This window comes from Panthera tigris, chromosome B3 (genome assembly GCF_018350195.1).
Source record: "Panthera tigris isolate Pti1 chromosome B3, P.tigris_Pti1_mat1.1, whole genome shotgun sequence".
Taxonomy (NCBI): Eukaryota; Metazoa; Chordata; class Mammalia; order Carnivora; family Felidae; genus Panthera; species Panthera tigris.
In genome coordinates, this window is record NC_056665.1 from 97,608,210 (window position 1) to 97,624,361 (window position 16,152).

Sequence of the window (16,152 nt, forward strand, 5' to 3'; positions counted from 1 at the left end):
CCTCCTAAACAACATCTCAAATAAATCACCTCTACTCAAGTTCTGGTCCCAGGCTCTGCTTTATGAAGAACCCAAACTAAGGTACTAATAATGACATTCACCATGAAAGATGCAGAACTGAAATAATGAGCAGGTATTCAGGTTAAGCCCAAAGAGCAACACTGGTAATATACATACCCAAATCTTTCTCCTTTTCCAGAACACCAATGGAAAGTGCTGGATGTCGCAGGATGAGTGCTCTGGCAGAGGCAAGGCCCACAATTCCGCCACCAATAACGACTACATCAAATGAGCTTTAAGAGAAAGTCACCTTTAAAGTATTTTACTTTACATGTTTACAGTAGATCTCATCAAATTTCGTGTGCATAATTTTCATCAAACTATTAATTTGTAATCATTACAATCAAATATTTATTGGGCTTTATGATATTGTCTTCTTAAAGGAAAAAGCCTTTAAGAATTACATGCATTGCTGGGTCAGTAATATAAGCTGCCACACCCAGCAGGCAGGATAACTAGTTCCCAAGCCTCTCTCAATCTCACTCTCCACAGCACTCTGCCTGGGCAGAGTGTTTACTCTGTGTTAAGCATCACACTCTTCTCTACCAACTATTCATTTAAAACTCAAGTGCAGTATTCTTGAGGATAAACCAACACATTAGGTCTTTAAGACTTAGGTCCTTCAAGACACTCAAGTCTTCAGTGTGCAAGAACTTTTTTCTACTGAGAAGGAAACAGTCAGTGAGAATTTCAAACCTTAGGGAAATAACTGATCCAGAAATAGGCTTACAGCCACAATTTTAGCCATAATAAATCCGGATTATACAACCATTTCAAAGATTAGGAAGGGCATGTATAGTCTATCTAGTTCAGTAATGAGAAGCAGAAAAAGATTACCTTTAGCACCTACCTCATGCCCAACATATCTACTTTGGTAAGCATATGGCTAATCTTGCTTTTTCTATATCCCATCTATTTCACCTCCTCCTGCATTAAATTTTGATGCAAATCCTAAACAGCATCTGTAAATATTTCAATATGTTATTTCTAAAAGGCTTCTTTAAAACATGCACACAATACCAATATTCCAATTTTTTAAAATTTACAATAAATGTATTATATCATCAAATATTCACCATAAAACTTTTAAATTTTTTTTTTTAACGTTTATTTATTTTTGAGACAGAGAGAGACAGAGCATGAACGGGGGAGGGGCAGAGAGAGAGGGAGACACAGAACTGGAAGCAGGCTCCAGGCTCTGGGCCATCAGCCCAGAGCCCGACGTGGGGCTCGAACTCACGGACCGCGAGATCGTTACCTGAGCTGAAGTCAGGCGCTTAACCGACTGAGCCACCCAGGCGCCCCAAAACTTTTAGAAGAAAACAAAGGAAAAAACCTTTGGGATCTAGGGCTAAGTGAAGAGAAGACACCAAAAGCATGATCCATATAAGGAAAACTGATAAACTGGACTTCATCAAAATTAAAAATTTTGTTCTGCAAAACATTTTGTTAAGGGGGTAAGAAGACAACCAACGAGTTGGTTGCAAGCCACATATCTGACAAAAGACTCATATCTAGAATATATAAAGAACTCCCACATAAGCCATTTTGAAAATGCGCAAAAGATAAGAACAAATTTCATCAAAGAGGATAGATCTACAGATGGAAAATAAGCACATGAAAAGATGTTCACTACCATTAATGACTAGGGAAATGCAAATCAAAACTACAATAAGATGTCACTACACTCCTCTTAGAATGGCTAAAATTTAAAAAGTGGGAACACCAAATGCTGGTGAGAATGAGGAGGAACTGGATCACTCACACACTGCTGGTAGGAATGTGAAATAGTACAGCCACCCTGGAAAAAGAGTATAGCAGTTTCTTAAAAAACTAAACATTTATCTTTGCCGTTGTATAACACACTCCACTCAAGTCAGATAATTGGTTTAGGCCTTGACGTTGGCACAACCTCCTTTGTTCTGTTCTCACTCGTACATAGGAAAAACAGATCTTTGGGCTTATATCTTACCCAATTTGGGCCACATCATTGATCTCCCACTCTTCCTCAGGTCATTCTTTGGATTGTTGAAGATCTCCCACTTAAAGGATATAATGGTCTCTTTTTGAGTCCCAAACATGGACTCCACTCATCTCAAGTCTTTCTGTAAGGGAAATTCTAATATTCAGAACCTGGATCCCAGGTGCATGACTTCATGTTTTATACTTCCTTGGGAACCTCTGGTGTACTCTTCTTTTATAAAGCAATACTCAGTATTTCTCAATGGATATTCCTTTTATGGCCCTATATTAAAAGCCATGCCTACAATGAAAATAAAAAACTAAGCATGTGCTAACTAAATATGTCTTAGCAACTACACCCTTGGGCATTTATCTCAGAAAAATAAAAACGGATGTTCATACAAAAACCTGTATATAAACGTCACAGCAGCTGTATTCATAAGAGCCCCAAATTACAAACAGCTCAGATGTCCTTCAACTGGTGAATGGTTAAACAAACTGTAATACAACCATATGATGAAATATTACTCAACAACTAAAAGGAAACTGCTGTCAATATAGGCAACATCGTGGATGAATCTCCAAGACGTTATGCTGTGTGAAAAAAGCCAATCTCAAAAGGTTATATACTGTGTAATTTCTACTTATAAAACATTCTCAAAATGACAAAATTTTACAGCTAGAGACTAGATTAGTGATTGCCAAGGGTTAGGAAGGGTGAAGAGATGGTATAAAGGGATTGGTAACATAAGAGATATCTTTGTGGTGTATTTTGTGATGACAGTTACACAAGGCAGCATGATTAAATTGCATAGAAACACACACACAAATGAGTGCATCTAAAAACTGATGAAATCTGAACACGGTCTGTGTCATACCAATGTCAATTTCCTAGTTTTGATATTGTACTATAGTTAGGGAAGACGCTATCATTGGGGTAAACTGGCTGAAGGTTACCTAAAATCTGTATTTTTGCAATTTCCTGTGGGTCTAGAATTATTTCAAAATAAAAAGTATACACAAAACCCTCACTAACTCTACCTTGTTTCCTTAAGAAAAGCATTCCCAAAATAACTGTCTACATACCCCCACTATGAATCACAAATCCTATACCACTCTAATCCTCCAAATTAACACACAGCAGCCAGTCAACTTTTGAAACCTCAACATTTAAGCACTCCCTCTTCTTAAAAACCCTCTAAGTCTCCCAATTCCTTTAGAATAAAGTTCAATGTGTAGTTAAAATCAAATCAAAGCTCTGCTGTGATGTAGCCTGTCTCCAGTATCATTCCACACCATCTCTATCCCACTAAGCTCCAGCCACATTCAATTTGCCCACCTTCTACTTCCCAAAATATCCAAGAGCTTTCCAGCTTTAATGCCTTAGCATAAGCCATTTCCTTCACAGAGAGCAGAGAAAGACCGTGGTTTCTAATGTGACCTCCAAACTTCAAATCACAGGACACTTACTTGTGCAGGTTTTGACTAGTAACTGAACTGCTTCTCACAAGGCAACTCAATGCAGTGTTTGCCAGGAACTGACTGATTTAAGAATGGTTTCAAATCATCCAAGCAACATCAGGGATGCCAGCTAATAAACCGTTTCTTTGATTGCTTAGTGTGATAGGTCCTTTAACCCTTAAAACGACCACCTACGGGAGAGACTAGGCTCCTACTCACAACTGAGCCTTTAAGAAGCTTAAGTAACCCACCCAAGAATTGAAAGGGAAGTGGAGGGTAGTACTGAAAACCAGAACTGTTCTAGAGCTCCACTCAACACCGCCTTATTCTTTTCATCCGTCACACAAACACAACCAGTGAATCCTACAGGTAACTCCTGGGATCCGAGGTTGCAGCCAGGGCTCCACAGGGACCCCACCTTCACTCACGCCCGGGGCAGGGAAGTAGAGTAGGGGCAGAGGTCCAGCGAGAGGCACCTCCGAGAGAAGCGGTCGCACAGGCGGCGAGGGCAGGCCAGCGGCTACTCACCGGGTGCTAGCTGGACGGCCACCCTGGCACAGCGGCCAGGACCTCCCCGGCGCCGGCCGGCCTGCGGAGGAGAACCCCCCGGGGAAACCTCCGAGGGCCGGGCCGCAGGCACCGCGGATATAGCGCAGTGCGGGGACCATCGCCTGCGCCCCTCCCCCGTCCTCCCTCAGCCCCCAGAGGTGGTCCCTCGAGCCGGACGCTGCGGGGCTCTCGGCGCTGTCTAATCCCGCCTCCCACTCAGGGGCCAATGGAGCACGTGTCTTCGCCCCACGTGGGAGCGACGCCAGTAGCCAATGGACGCGCACGGCGGAGGGCGAAGGGCAGGCCGGCGGCGCCGTAGACGCGGGGCACGCTCTCTCGCTCCCTCCCTTCCTCCACTGCCGTGAGTAGAGGAGCTAGGCCCCGCGCGAGGCGGGAGTAGGGTGGTGGTTACGCTCTTCCCTTTTCCTTCTCCCAGTGCGGGGCTCACTGAAAAGGTGGCCCGCCGAGCCGCGCGTCCTGTCACCTCAGGCCCTGCGTCCTCGGGGCCTTGGGAGAGAGTGCGGGCGTGACTGGGGTGAAAGCTCTCATTTGGGCGGGCCCAGCGGCCTCCCTGCCTCCGGCTCGGCCCTTGTCTGCGGGAGGCCCATTGCTGGCCACCCGCAGGCGAATTGCCCACTGAGGGGCGCTGCCCGTCCGGCCCTAGCTCTTGCTCCGGACGGAGGCCTTGTCGCGGCAACGCCTGGTAGCCTGCGGTCTTCTGGACTTGTTTTTGTAGGGCTCCTGACGGTGTCATTTCTTGGTGTTGTAAATATCGAGCGCCTAGAAGAACCAGATGGCTCTGTCTCTGCCATCATTAGGCAGTCTGTTTCCTTATCTTAAATCCTGGGTGGAGATACAGATTTAAACCCACTGTGCCGACCTGGGAATACGGGGCTCTTCCGTACAGGTCTCTTCACCCCGTTTCCTTATCTGTAAAGTGAAGGTGGTGGGCTATGGAATCCCTAAGCGACCTTCCGACTGAAGTTTGGTGATTCGCCCTCACCGTGGCCGTTTAACACCTGTGCTCAGTGCTTATCGGCAGTTTTTCATTTTTAGGGTCAGAACAGCTGAACAGAACAAAATTAGAATGTTAAAAACTTTATTGCTGGAAGGACTTTGAGTTGGTTCCAACTGTTTAGTCTGGTGGCTTGGGGAAGTCACTTCGTCTCTGCCTCAGATCTTTTCTGTGAACTAGGAGTAATAGCTGTGTCTGTCACACAGGGCTGTTGTGTGGATTACATGAAATAAAGCCCAAGGGTGTTTAGCGGAGTGAAATACAGTTGACCCTTGAAGAGCACAGGTTTGAACAACTCCTGTCCACTTGGAGGCAGATGTTTTTCAATAAATCCAATACAGTACTCTAAGTGTATTTTCCTTATGATTTTCTTTTCTCTAGTTTATTATAAGAACATAATGTATACTACATGTAACATGCAAAATATGTGTTAATCACCTATGTTATTGGTAAGGCTTCTAATCAAACAGTAGGCTGTTAGCAGTTAAATTTGAGGGGAGTCAAAAATCCTATGCAGACTTTCAACTGCCCTTAACCCTTATGTTGTTGAAGGGTCAAGTGCACTGGATAAATGACTTTTTATTATGTTCAAATGGTTTTACCTCCTGGACAGTTGAATGCCTTTGTTTGTGAAAACAACATAGAATGTTACCTGCTTTTTCCATCGCAAATGAAAAAAAAAATAATAATGAGATGGTTATTCCTTAAATTCAATTTTTTGTTTTGAGATAATTGTAGAGTCCCATGCAGTTGTAAGGAACAATAGAGATCCTGTGTACATTTTACCCCTTCTCCCCCCATGAAAACATGTTGCAAATCTGTAGGACAGTATCATAACCAGGAAATTGACATTGACATAACCCGTTGATCTTACTCCCATTTCCTTAGCTTTACATTTGTGTGTCTATTTAGTTCTGTTTAGTTTTTATCACATGTGTAGATTGTTGTGTCACCACCACAGTCCAGCTACAACACAGTTCAGTCACCACAAGGGATCTACGGGTACCCTTTTATAACTTCACTCCTTCGGAGCACCCCTTCCCCAATCTGTAATTTTTTGGAATTAGCTATTTTTTACTTAGTGTAATCCCTTGGGATCGTTGTATGTATGAAAGGTTCATTCCTTCTTATTGGGGAGTAGTATTTCATGATACGGGTATACCACAATAGGTTTAACCATTCACCCATTGAAACACATCTGAGTTCTAATTAGCTATTTGGAATAAAGCTGCTATGAACATTAATGTGCTGCTTTTTGTGTGAACCTTTTTGTTTCTCTGGGATAAATGCCTAAGAGTCCAATTGCTGGGTCAAATAAACCAATGTTTAGTGTTGTAAAAAACAGGCAAACTTTCCAAAATGGCTGTACCAGGGCACCTGTGTGGCTCAGTCAGTTGATCGTCCGACTCTCGGTTTCGGCTCAAGTCATGATCCCAGGTTTGTGGGATAGAGCCCTGCATCAGCCACCACGCTGAGCATGGAGCTTAAGATTCTCTTTCTCTTCCCTCTGCCCCTCTCCCCCAGTCCCTCAGTCTCTCTCTAAAATAAAAAACAAAAAACAAAGTGGCTGTTCCTTTATACATTCCCACCAGCAGTGTTTTGAGTGATCTGGTTCTTATCACCAGCAATTGGTGTTGTCACTGTTTTTAATTTTTGCCATTCTGATAGGTGTTTAGTGGAGATGGTTATTTTTTAGTTTGCACTGGAGGTAGTGGATTTTTATTACTAGGTTGAATACAGAATTACACATGTTTATGGTCAACTTTCATGGGACACTTGAGCCCAAAGTAGTGACTTGTTTACCATGTAATTTTGAGTACATGCTTCTTTGTTTAGCAAGATGAAAGAACTCACATCTGCTCTTTGTATAACTTTTTTTTTCTGCTTACCTTCCCCTAGGTTTGACTGTACCTTAATTTGTTTCAGTTAAGTAATTTCAAATCAAGAGCTTACCTTCCATTCATACACCCTGTAATGTCTTGGGTATGACATTTTGTATTCATGACACCACCCTCAGCTGAGAGTTCAAGTTCATCTTCCATCTATGTCAGAATGAATAAGACATTACTTCACTGGATCCCATGTGATGTTGGCCGAGGAATGGCTTTGGAGAACTTTGCTTCCAATTCCTAATGAATTTTTCTCTTCCTTTTCACTAGACTCTATACACCTCAGGAATAAGAGTTGGCATCAATATTGGGTGATTTGCAGTGAGGTGGGGTTGTAATTTGGGGCAAAATCTCCCCAAATCTGCCCCTTCACATTTTTATCACCCTCAAGAAATAGTTCTTTAGTTCAGTCCTTTGGGCCACTTAGTTAGCCATCGCTTTGGATAGCCCAGCTAAGTAAAAACAAAACTTCCACTGTTATTTTTATTTAAAATTTTTTTTTAATTTTAGGTAGGCTCCATGCCCAATGTGGGACTTGATTGAACTCACAACCCTGAGATCGAGAGTTGCATGTTCTACAAACTGAACCAGCCAAGCACCCCAGAACTTCCACTTTAAAAAAACTTACTTTTTTTATGCAAACAGGGGAACTCTCAACCAAACCTACTCAGAAACATTTTGTGTGCATCCTATTTTGAATCAAACATTAGAGATCTAGCCTTCTGTAAGTAACAAGCATAATTGCAATTTTTAGAAACATGTGCTTTAAGCCAGGTTATGAGAGTAAGAAGGAGATTTTTTAAATGATTTTTTTAATTTCTGAATTATTTATTGAAGCAATAATTTAGTAGTAGCTATTTTTTTTTTCAGCTTGCTGTTAACTGGTTTGTTTTTTTCCCCCAATCATTAGAGCTAAATTCACCAACTCACCACTAGAGGTCTCCTCTTTCCTTATAGAAAACATTTCCGGAAGTAACTGCTTGAATTCTAAAATCAGCAGGGGTGCAGTTGAGAATGTAAAACCCCACCAATTTATTATTTTTTTTTTTACCTTTATTGCCAAGTAAAATTTTTATATTCATGTTTAAAGTATTTTAAATGTAATAATCTAGTATTTTTAGAGATCCTAGCTGGAGTAAATTTAGCCTTTCCTTTAAGCTGAATTATAAGGTGAACCAAAATGAATCAAGTGAAGGTACTCAATTTTCACAGACTACTCTAATTTACTTAATAACAGTCTCTCTGGTTTGCCTTTCTCTATGGAAATATATCAACCATTGAAGACCACTAATTAGTAAATATCTATTAAACTCTTGCATTTGGTGGACGGGAATGTGCTAGGTGCTAAGAAAAATGGAAATTAATAAGATGTAATCATTGCTCTCCTTTTTCCTCTGCACACTTTTCTTTTTGTCTGCCTAACTAGAAACTCTTAATTATCCTTTAAGACCCTCTCAAAAGACAACTCTAGTGTGAAGCCTTCCCTTCCCTCCCTCCTCTTGTGTTTCACAGAACTTGTTAATACCTCTGTTTAGACATATTGCATGTTATTTATTTGTTTTTATGTTGTCTGCATTAGAGTATATATTCTACGAGGACAAAGAATCTTGTCTTTCTCTGTCTCTCCTTTGTTGTTTTTTTTTATAATTTTTTTTTTTAACGTTTATTTATTTTTGAGACAGAGAGAGACAGAGCATGAACGGGGGAGGGTCGAGAGAGAGGGAGACACAGAATCTGAAACAGGCTCCAGGCTCTGAGCAGTCAGCACAGAGCCCGAAGCGGGGCTCGAACTCACGGACCGCGAGATCGTGACCTGAGCCGAAGTCAGACGCTTAACCGACTGAGCCACCCAGGCGCCCCTCTCCTATGTTGTTTTTTAATCTTACCATTGTATCTCTGGCACTAAGTATAGCAGATACTCAATAAATACTTACTGAGTGAATGAATGAATGCATGGGTAGAAATGGCATTTGAATCAGGTCTTGAGGCTGGGTAAGATTTCCACAGACAGGATGGGGATGGAGAGCGGTGAGGGACAGGAAATAGGACAGCCTAAGTTGAAGCTGGAAAGCCCAGATAAATGAGATTGGCAGCCAGTTGAGTTATCAGAGGTGGGCACAGGTGGAGAGAGCTTTAACAAAAAGTTGGAAAGGGCTGAGAATGAGATAGTGATAGCAGGTGGAAGGTTTGCAGTGATGAAGGCAGATGATGGTAGAAAGGAAATGAAGAATGGAGGTGATCCCGGATTCTGTCCTCAGACCTCATCTCTCACTGTTCTATAGCCTCAACATCTGCAGTCACTTCTCAGCTCTAGGGTGGTTCCCACCCAGGCCTCTTTCTAGTCTTCTTATTCCCAAGTTCTAGTACCATCCATTGACTGAGGAAAAAGCCCTAGACTGGTAGGAGAGAGCACTAGGTTCAGGTCTCAGTGCTACCACCAATTAGCCATGAAACATTGAGCAAGTTCTTTTAAACATATGCAGTTATTAAATCTCCACCTTGTTCCAGAAGGGATTTAGGGTGTCAGCAAGTTACTTAATATGAGGGCCTGTTTCCTCATCTCTAAATGGTCTAGGTGGTCTAAGTTCATTCCAGTTCTCCCATTTTGTGAATCACTCTAATAATTTGTTGGTTATCTCCACTTAGAAGTTCTGCTAACACTTCATAGTTAGGATATGAAAAACTGGGGATGGGGGTGGGAGAGACCTACAGCTGGTTCTCCTGACACTGATTTCTATTCATGGCATCACCATCCAACCAGTGACCCAAGACCAAAACTTAATGTCATCTTCAACTATTCTGGCCCTTGCCAGAACATCTCACTGAGATGTGGAATCCACTCTGTAATGTTGTTCCCATTCTTTCCCCATTTGGTCCTTTCCCACGGCTATGCGTAGTTGAAGCCCTTGTTAGCTGTTTCTTTGTTTTTTTCTATTGACCCTCAGTCTTGATGCTGTTGTCCAAATAACATTCTGAAGCATAGCTCTAACATGCCAGTGCTCTTTGCTAAAACCTCAGTGACTCCCAACTGCCTGTGGAAGATAATCCAAATTCCCTGGCTGATCAGGCGAGACCCTTCCTGATGTGACTGTGTAAACTGTCTGCCTCCTCTTCTCATGATCCCCATGTGCTAACCAAACTGAGCTACAACATGCCTTAAATATTTCTGCCTCAGCTAATCACCTGACATACCTTCTCCTGGCATTTTGCCTGTTGAAATCCTGGTCTATCCTTATTTTACCTCTTTAAGGAACTTTTCAGGTTCTATCATTTATTTTAATGACTTGATAACTTGTTTTAGCTCACTTCACCCCACAGTAAGTTTTCAGCAATCCAAAGGCAGAAACCACACTTCATTTATCTTGGTTTTCCTCTGACTTAGCACACTCCTAGAGAAACTTGAACTGAATTAAATCAGATTGAGACTCAGTTCAGAAATCACTTTCTCAACTCATGCTCATAGATTTTTACAGGTGGAAATCACCTGAGCAAATCATCTGATTTTTGCAAGTGAGAAAAACAAGGGTCACAGAGGTGAAGTTACTTGCCCAGTCTGTCCTAGCTGCCCTTGCCTTTGTTTGCACTATTCTGGTGATGCTACTTGCAACCTTGTCTTAGAAAGGTCTGTTTTCACGTCGCCTCTCCCTTCCTGAATATAAGCGTCTTAACCTTGACACATTGCTCCCCAGGTGATTTTAGTTTGTCATTTTGATACTGGAAATGTAGATTGGGAGTAGCTGGTTTCAGCAAATGTGTAGGTGGACTGCCTGAATGGTCATCAGGTGGCGACACTGCAGGCAGACTCCAACCCAAAGTTGAAGAATGAAACTTAATATCAAGGCTGGAAGGAACCTTCCAGACCATCCAATCCAGCCTCTCTCTCTTTTTTTTTTTTTTTTTTTTTTTGCAGCAAAGAAACCAAGAAACAGAGACAGGAGTGACTTGTTCAATAACTTTGAGTGGCAAATGACTCATCAACTTCATTGGCACAAGAGCATTGACTTTGAAGTTGTAAAGCAAGTTACTGTGTGTTTGGGACTCTGATTGCCAGCTGATAACCTAATACGAGTACTGTTTTGTGTGTCTAGATTAAATGATGCTGTTTGGAAAAATTTCCCAGCAGTTGTGTGGCTTAAAGAAACTCCCATGGTCATGTGACTGCAGATACTTCTGGGGCTGGTTGAATGCAGTGTTTAATAAGTAAGTTACTCTAAGGTGAAGAAACATGGTAATTATTATAGCTGATGAGTTTCCAGTAGCTAATTTGGTTATTTCTTGTATTTCAAATATCTTTTTTTTGTACAGTTTGTGCAATATGATCCTAATTTTGTTTAATAACAAAACATACATACAAACATTGAATAAAGACCAGAAAATATTAACATTACTAATATAAAATATTAACTGATTGGGTTCCAGTCAAGATTTCAGTGATTTTTGTTATTTGTCCTTTCAGTACCATTCAAGTTTTCTAAAATGAAAGGGATCTTAAGGGATGTAGTTAGCCTTTTAAATACTACCATGGGGACTCAAGTTTTTTAAAAAGTGGGTGGCATGCTTTGAAGTATCATTTTGAGGGGTGCCTGAGTGGCTCAGTCAGCTAAGCGTCTGACTCTTGATATCAGCTCAGGTCATGATCTCATTGTTTGTGAGTTCAAGCCTGTGTCGGGCTCCACTGTCAGTGTGGAGCCTGCTTGGGATTCTGTCTCTCCCTTGCTCTCTGTCCCTACCCCGCTTGCTCTCTCTTTCTCTCTCTCTCCCTGTATTAAAATAAACATTTAAAGATTTAAAAAAAAGAAATATCATTTTGAAACTAATGAAACTCATCTGCTTGTTGCTTAATATAGCTTTAATACCACCAACTAGCGAGAAAGGCAAATGTAAAAATTAAATAATTAAAAATTAATGACATTAATTTGAACAGATTTGAAATTATTCCATTTTATCTTTTATCATTAAAAAAAAACCCCAATAACCCAGTATAGTCGTTCATTCAACACGTAGTTACCGAGTACCTCCTGGTGTCAAGCACTGTGCTACATGTGAATCAATGAAGATACATGTCTGCCTGATAAACTCATATACAAACAATAGGCCTAGACAGAGTTCACTTGGGAACAAAAGAAAAACAAAAAAGGGAGCCGGAAGAGCCCTCATGTTTTTTTACATGACTCTCACGAGTATACTTCCCTCCCTCTCAGTCATTTGAAAGGAAAAGTTGTTGCTGTACTGTATTTATGTTGACGGACTGCCATTAAGCAGCTAGCGATTATACTAAAAACGAACTACTTTTGTTCTTTGCCGACAGAGTGGATTATGAACGCATCAGGGATGTGGGACCCGATAGGGCAGCATCGGAGTGGCTGCTGCGCTGTGGGGCCATGGTGCGCTACCACGGCCAGGAGAGGTGGCAGAAGGACTACAACCACCTCCCCACAGGACCTCTGGACAAGTACAAGATTCAGGCAATTGATGCCACCGACTCTTGTATCATGAGCATTGGATTTGATTACATGGGTAACTACGCTGTCATTTGCTTATGGGAAACGGAGGTGCTTTGCAGTGACATTTTGTTGCAGTTGATTCACTGTTACAGTCAGAGTTGTGTCCTTTTTTGCCCTTGTCAGTACAATCCAGCTTGTTTTTTCCTGTGTATGGTTTTTTTAATAGATATTACAAACACCTTCCTCTCCTTTCTTCCTTCCACTAAGCTTATCTCTACATGCCTTTATTTTGTGCTTATTGGTTTAAAATTCAAGGCCTGGTTTATCAAACTGTCAAATTTCTGTCATTTGAGAAACCCTCAATAATGTGAGAATAATTGTACACATACAGCTTTTGCTGGTGTGGGCCCTTCTTTCCTCCAGTACATGGGCATCTGATTACAGAATGGCCCTATATTATATAGTGAATAGTTTGTATGGTTAATAGGGTGACTAGTCATCCAAGTTTTCCTGGGGACTGAGAGGTTTCTGAGGACATAGGATTTCCAATCCTAAAACCAGAATAGTCCTAGGCAAACTAGGATAGTTGGTTATCTTAATGGTAAAGCAGATTCTTAAAATGTATCTTTTATCTCCTAGAGGGCCTACAGCATGTTGAAAAAATAAGGCTATGCAAGTGTCATTATATCGAGGATGACTGTTTGGAGAAACTTGGTAAACTTGAAAATTTACAAAAGAGCGTATTGGAAATGGAAATAATTTCATGTGGGAATGTCACAGACAAAGGCATCATTGCTTTATATCACTTAAGGTAGGTGGTCAGTGCCAAAATGGAAACTTCATAATGTTAAAAGTGAATAATTAGAATTTAAATTTTAAAAAACTTTAAGTAAACTCTACCCACAACATGGGGCTCCAACTCACAACCCCAGGGTCAAGAGTTGCATGCTCTACCAACTGAGCCAGACAGGTGCCCTGAATAATTAGAATTTAAAACAATTAAGAGGTGGAGCCTTTTTTTTTTAATTCAGAAAAATATAAGAAAATGACTTAACTTTCATCCAAAATACTTTAAAACAGTTAAAATTATCAACCTTAATACATTGTTTTATTGCGTTTTTAAGGGGGCATCTTCTTTAAAAAGTAAATGTACATCAAGCATCTAGCATGGTGACTGCTACAATAGGCCATCAATGGGCATTTGCCATTATCCTTCCTCTCCATCTTTTGAAGAATTTTTCCTGATGTTCTGACAATAACCTCAGTATCACAGAAAGTTTGAGAAATTTTAAGTTAATTTTTTTTAGTAATCTCTGTACCCACCGTGAGCCTCAAACCCACGACCCCAAGATCAAGAGTCTCAACGCTCTACTGACTGAGTCAGCCAGGTTCCCCCACCCCCACTTTTATTTTTTTTTTTAGTAGAGAAATTTTAAACATCAGAACCAAAAATAGTAGACTGTCTCTTATATTAGTTGAAGGTTTGAAGCTTCATCTTTTAATGAAGTTCTTTTAAGAACTTTCCCATTTTTTTTCTTTTCTGGATTAAGATTCATATTTAGTGTTTCACATGCAAAGGAGTTCTATGGCATAATACATATACTGTATTTGGAAAGATTCAGTTAGAATTACTGATATAATTCAGAACAACTCAACTTTCCAAAGTCTGGCTTAGCTCCTAGAATGAATTTCATTTAAAGTAGCACTCTTAACACTACCGTTCTAAAAGTCATTTTGAAAGTATAGTGTAATATAAACACATTCTATGTGCAATATTTTTTAGGCCAGTGAATACAGTTTATTGTTCATGCTATAAGAGTAAAGGCAAAACCAAAGTAGCTTTTTTTTCCTTCTCTTTTTGCAGAAACCTGAAATATTTATTGTTAAGTGATCTTCCTGGAGTAAGAGAAAAAGAAAACCTTATCCGAGCCTTTAAGACAGCACTGCCTTCTCTGGAACTAAAATTAGACTTGAAGTAAAATAATCATATTCAAGAAGTATCGTATTTCAATATAAAGTATCATTTGAAATTGTTGATTCTAAACATCATAAATATTATATAATCATCAACAGACCCTAATGATATCCAATCATGACATTTCAGAAGCAGAGTCCATCATGTAGAAAATATTCAGACATGACTCACTGAAGTTACTAAGTTGGAAGTAAAAATATATGTACATTAAATCCTTTTAGGAAAAATGGAAACAAGGTAGCAGTTTAATTCTCATATGTTCCTCATTTTATATAGAAATCTGTACAGTATGTAGATACTGACAGAGTTCTTTAAAGTGATTTAAATGTGCAACACATTTATTTAAATGTGCAACACATTTATTGTATTTTATCAGTAATTTATGTTAATGTTACATTTTACTTTAAAGCTATTGAAGCATGTTACTATAAATGTATAGTTATGAAAAACTGAAAGCTAAGTTTCAGATTCACTGATGAATTATGAAAGGCAGTCATTGGTTGTTGAGGCATCCATATTGCTTCCCAGGATTTGCATTCATTTCTCAGGACCCTACATTCCTTTGTTCTTTATAACCTACACCTTTCTCTGAATGAATAGTTTCTGGCTAATTTGTCTATTTTGTAAGCTTAGTCGGGTGTTTTATTAAAACTAGACATAAATATTTGGCTGAATTCAAATAGTTTTGCAACTGCAGTAGAACAAAGGAAATAATCATGAAGACCATACTTTTTGCTTAAATTAAAATATTGCTTTAAACCAAAAATTTTGACATGCCAACTAGAAACTAATTTAAATTTCCCCATATATGTTGGGTACTGCTTCCTATGACTTCAAGGGACATCAAAAAGAAGTATAAACACAAAATTCAATTTAAATCTAGAAAGCAGTGATAAAGAATATCACAAATAGGTAAAAACAGATCTTTAATCTTACCTGCTTGAAATGGCCCTGGTTCTATTATTGTTAATTATAGGCCAACTTGTCTGTAGATTTCTGTATGTCTGGTTCTTGAACATAAACTATACGGTCTTGAATAGAACCTTAGCTGGAAATAATTTTAAAATAAACACTGTATGATGCAGCACTGGGGTAGAAAAAGTGGATTTTAATTGTGTTTAGAAACCAGCTTATGTAAATAGCACATACCACAAATGATATACTATTTACGAATAATTGCCACTGTCATTTACAAAATCAGAAAATAACAAATTAAAAAGACTAGGTTGTAAAACAGTCTTATGTGAAACAATAGTGATTCCATGCTGAATGAATGATTACAGATATGGTTGAATTAAGCATTAGCGCACATTTAGAACTCATTAGAAAAAAATGAATGCTTCCATCTCAGATTTGTTTGCTTATTGTGTGGTGAGGCAACTGATTCACCACAATTTAGTCTGGAACTACTTTTGTATTCTAAATGGTTTTCTATAAAACTACTGGATAAATTAGGCAGTTATAATCATCTGCCTCGTCAAGTACATTGTTTTGGGTTAAAAAGAAAAACACAAAATGTAAACTCTTCACAGAAGTGGGCTGTCCTTCTTTGCCATTTGAATCAAAGCCACATAAGAAGAATCAGATAATGCCGAGACTAGTATTTAACCCACTGTCAGCTCCTTGCAAGAAGACACATACATCAGGAAGCCTTAGAATATCATTAACCTGGCTGGAGTGGCCAAAATTATTGAACAGATGCCTAAATTTGGTGAGTTACTTAGCAGTAAAGAATAAAGTCATATGCTGTCATGAAGGAAGTTACTATAGCAGTAAACTAGTAAGAGTACAGAAGAA

At 39.7% G+C, this 16,152-nt stretch overlaps 2 protein-coding genes across 5 annotated transcripts in view; one reads left to right on the top strand and one right to left on the bottom strand.

Moving 5' to 3' along the window:
• The window catches only part of L2HGDH (L-2-hydroxyglutarate dehydrogenase), a 42,858-nt gene extending 38,628 nt beyond the window's left edge, over positions 1–4,230 (bottom strand). Inside the window, exons 1-4 of one of the 3 annotated variants that reach the window (XM_042989655.1) lie at positions 4,012–4,097; positions 2,033–2,165; positions 911–1,022; positions 178–293 (exon numbers count right to left, since the gene is read on the bottom strand). In XM_042989655.1, the coding sequence (XP_042845589.1) occupies positions 178–293; positions 911–972 (178 nt within the window). In that variant the 5' untranslated portion in view covers positions 973–1,022; positions 2,033–2,165; positions 4,012–4,097. Of the gene's footprint in view, positions 1–177; positions 294–910; positions 1,023–2,032; positions 2,166–4,011 lie in introns of all 3 variants that reach the window. The other 2 variants (XM_042989656.1, XM_007097602.3) reach the window with 2 other exon arrangements.
• Positions 4,231–4,307: 77 nt separating this feature from the next.
• Positions 4,308–14,377, top strand: DMAC2L (distal membrane arm assembly component 2 like). 2 transcript variants are annotated; one of them, XM_007097555.3, is made up of 5 exons: positions 4,308–4,393; positions 11,025–11,136; positions 12,245–12,453; positions 13,020–13,191; positions 14,245–14,377. In XM_007097555.3, the coding sequence occupies exons 2-5, from the start codon at positions 11,030–11,032 to the stop codon at positions 14,357–14,359; spliced, it is 603 nt and encodes a 200-aa protein (XP_007097617.2). In that variant the 5' UTR covers positions 4,308–4,393; positions 11,025–11,029; the 3' UTR covers positions 14,360–14,377. The 2 variants fall into 2 exon arrangements, with proteins under 2 accessions (XP_007097617.2, XP_042845595.1); XM_042989661.1 differs by lacking the exon at positions 4,308–4,393 and adding an exon at positions 7,547–7,660.
• Positions 14,378–16,152: the final 1,775 nt, after the last annotated feature.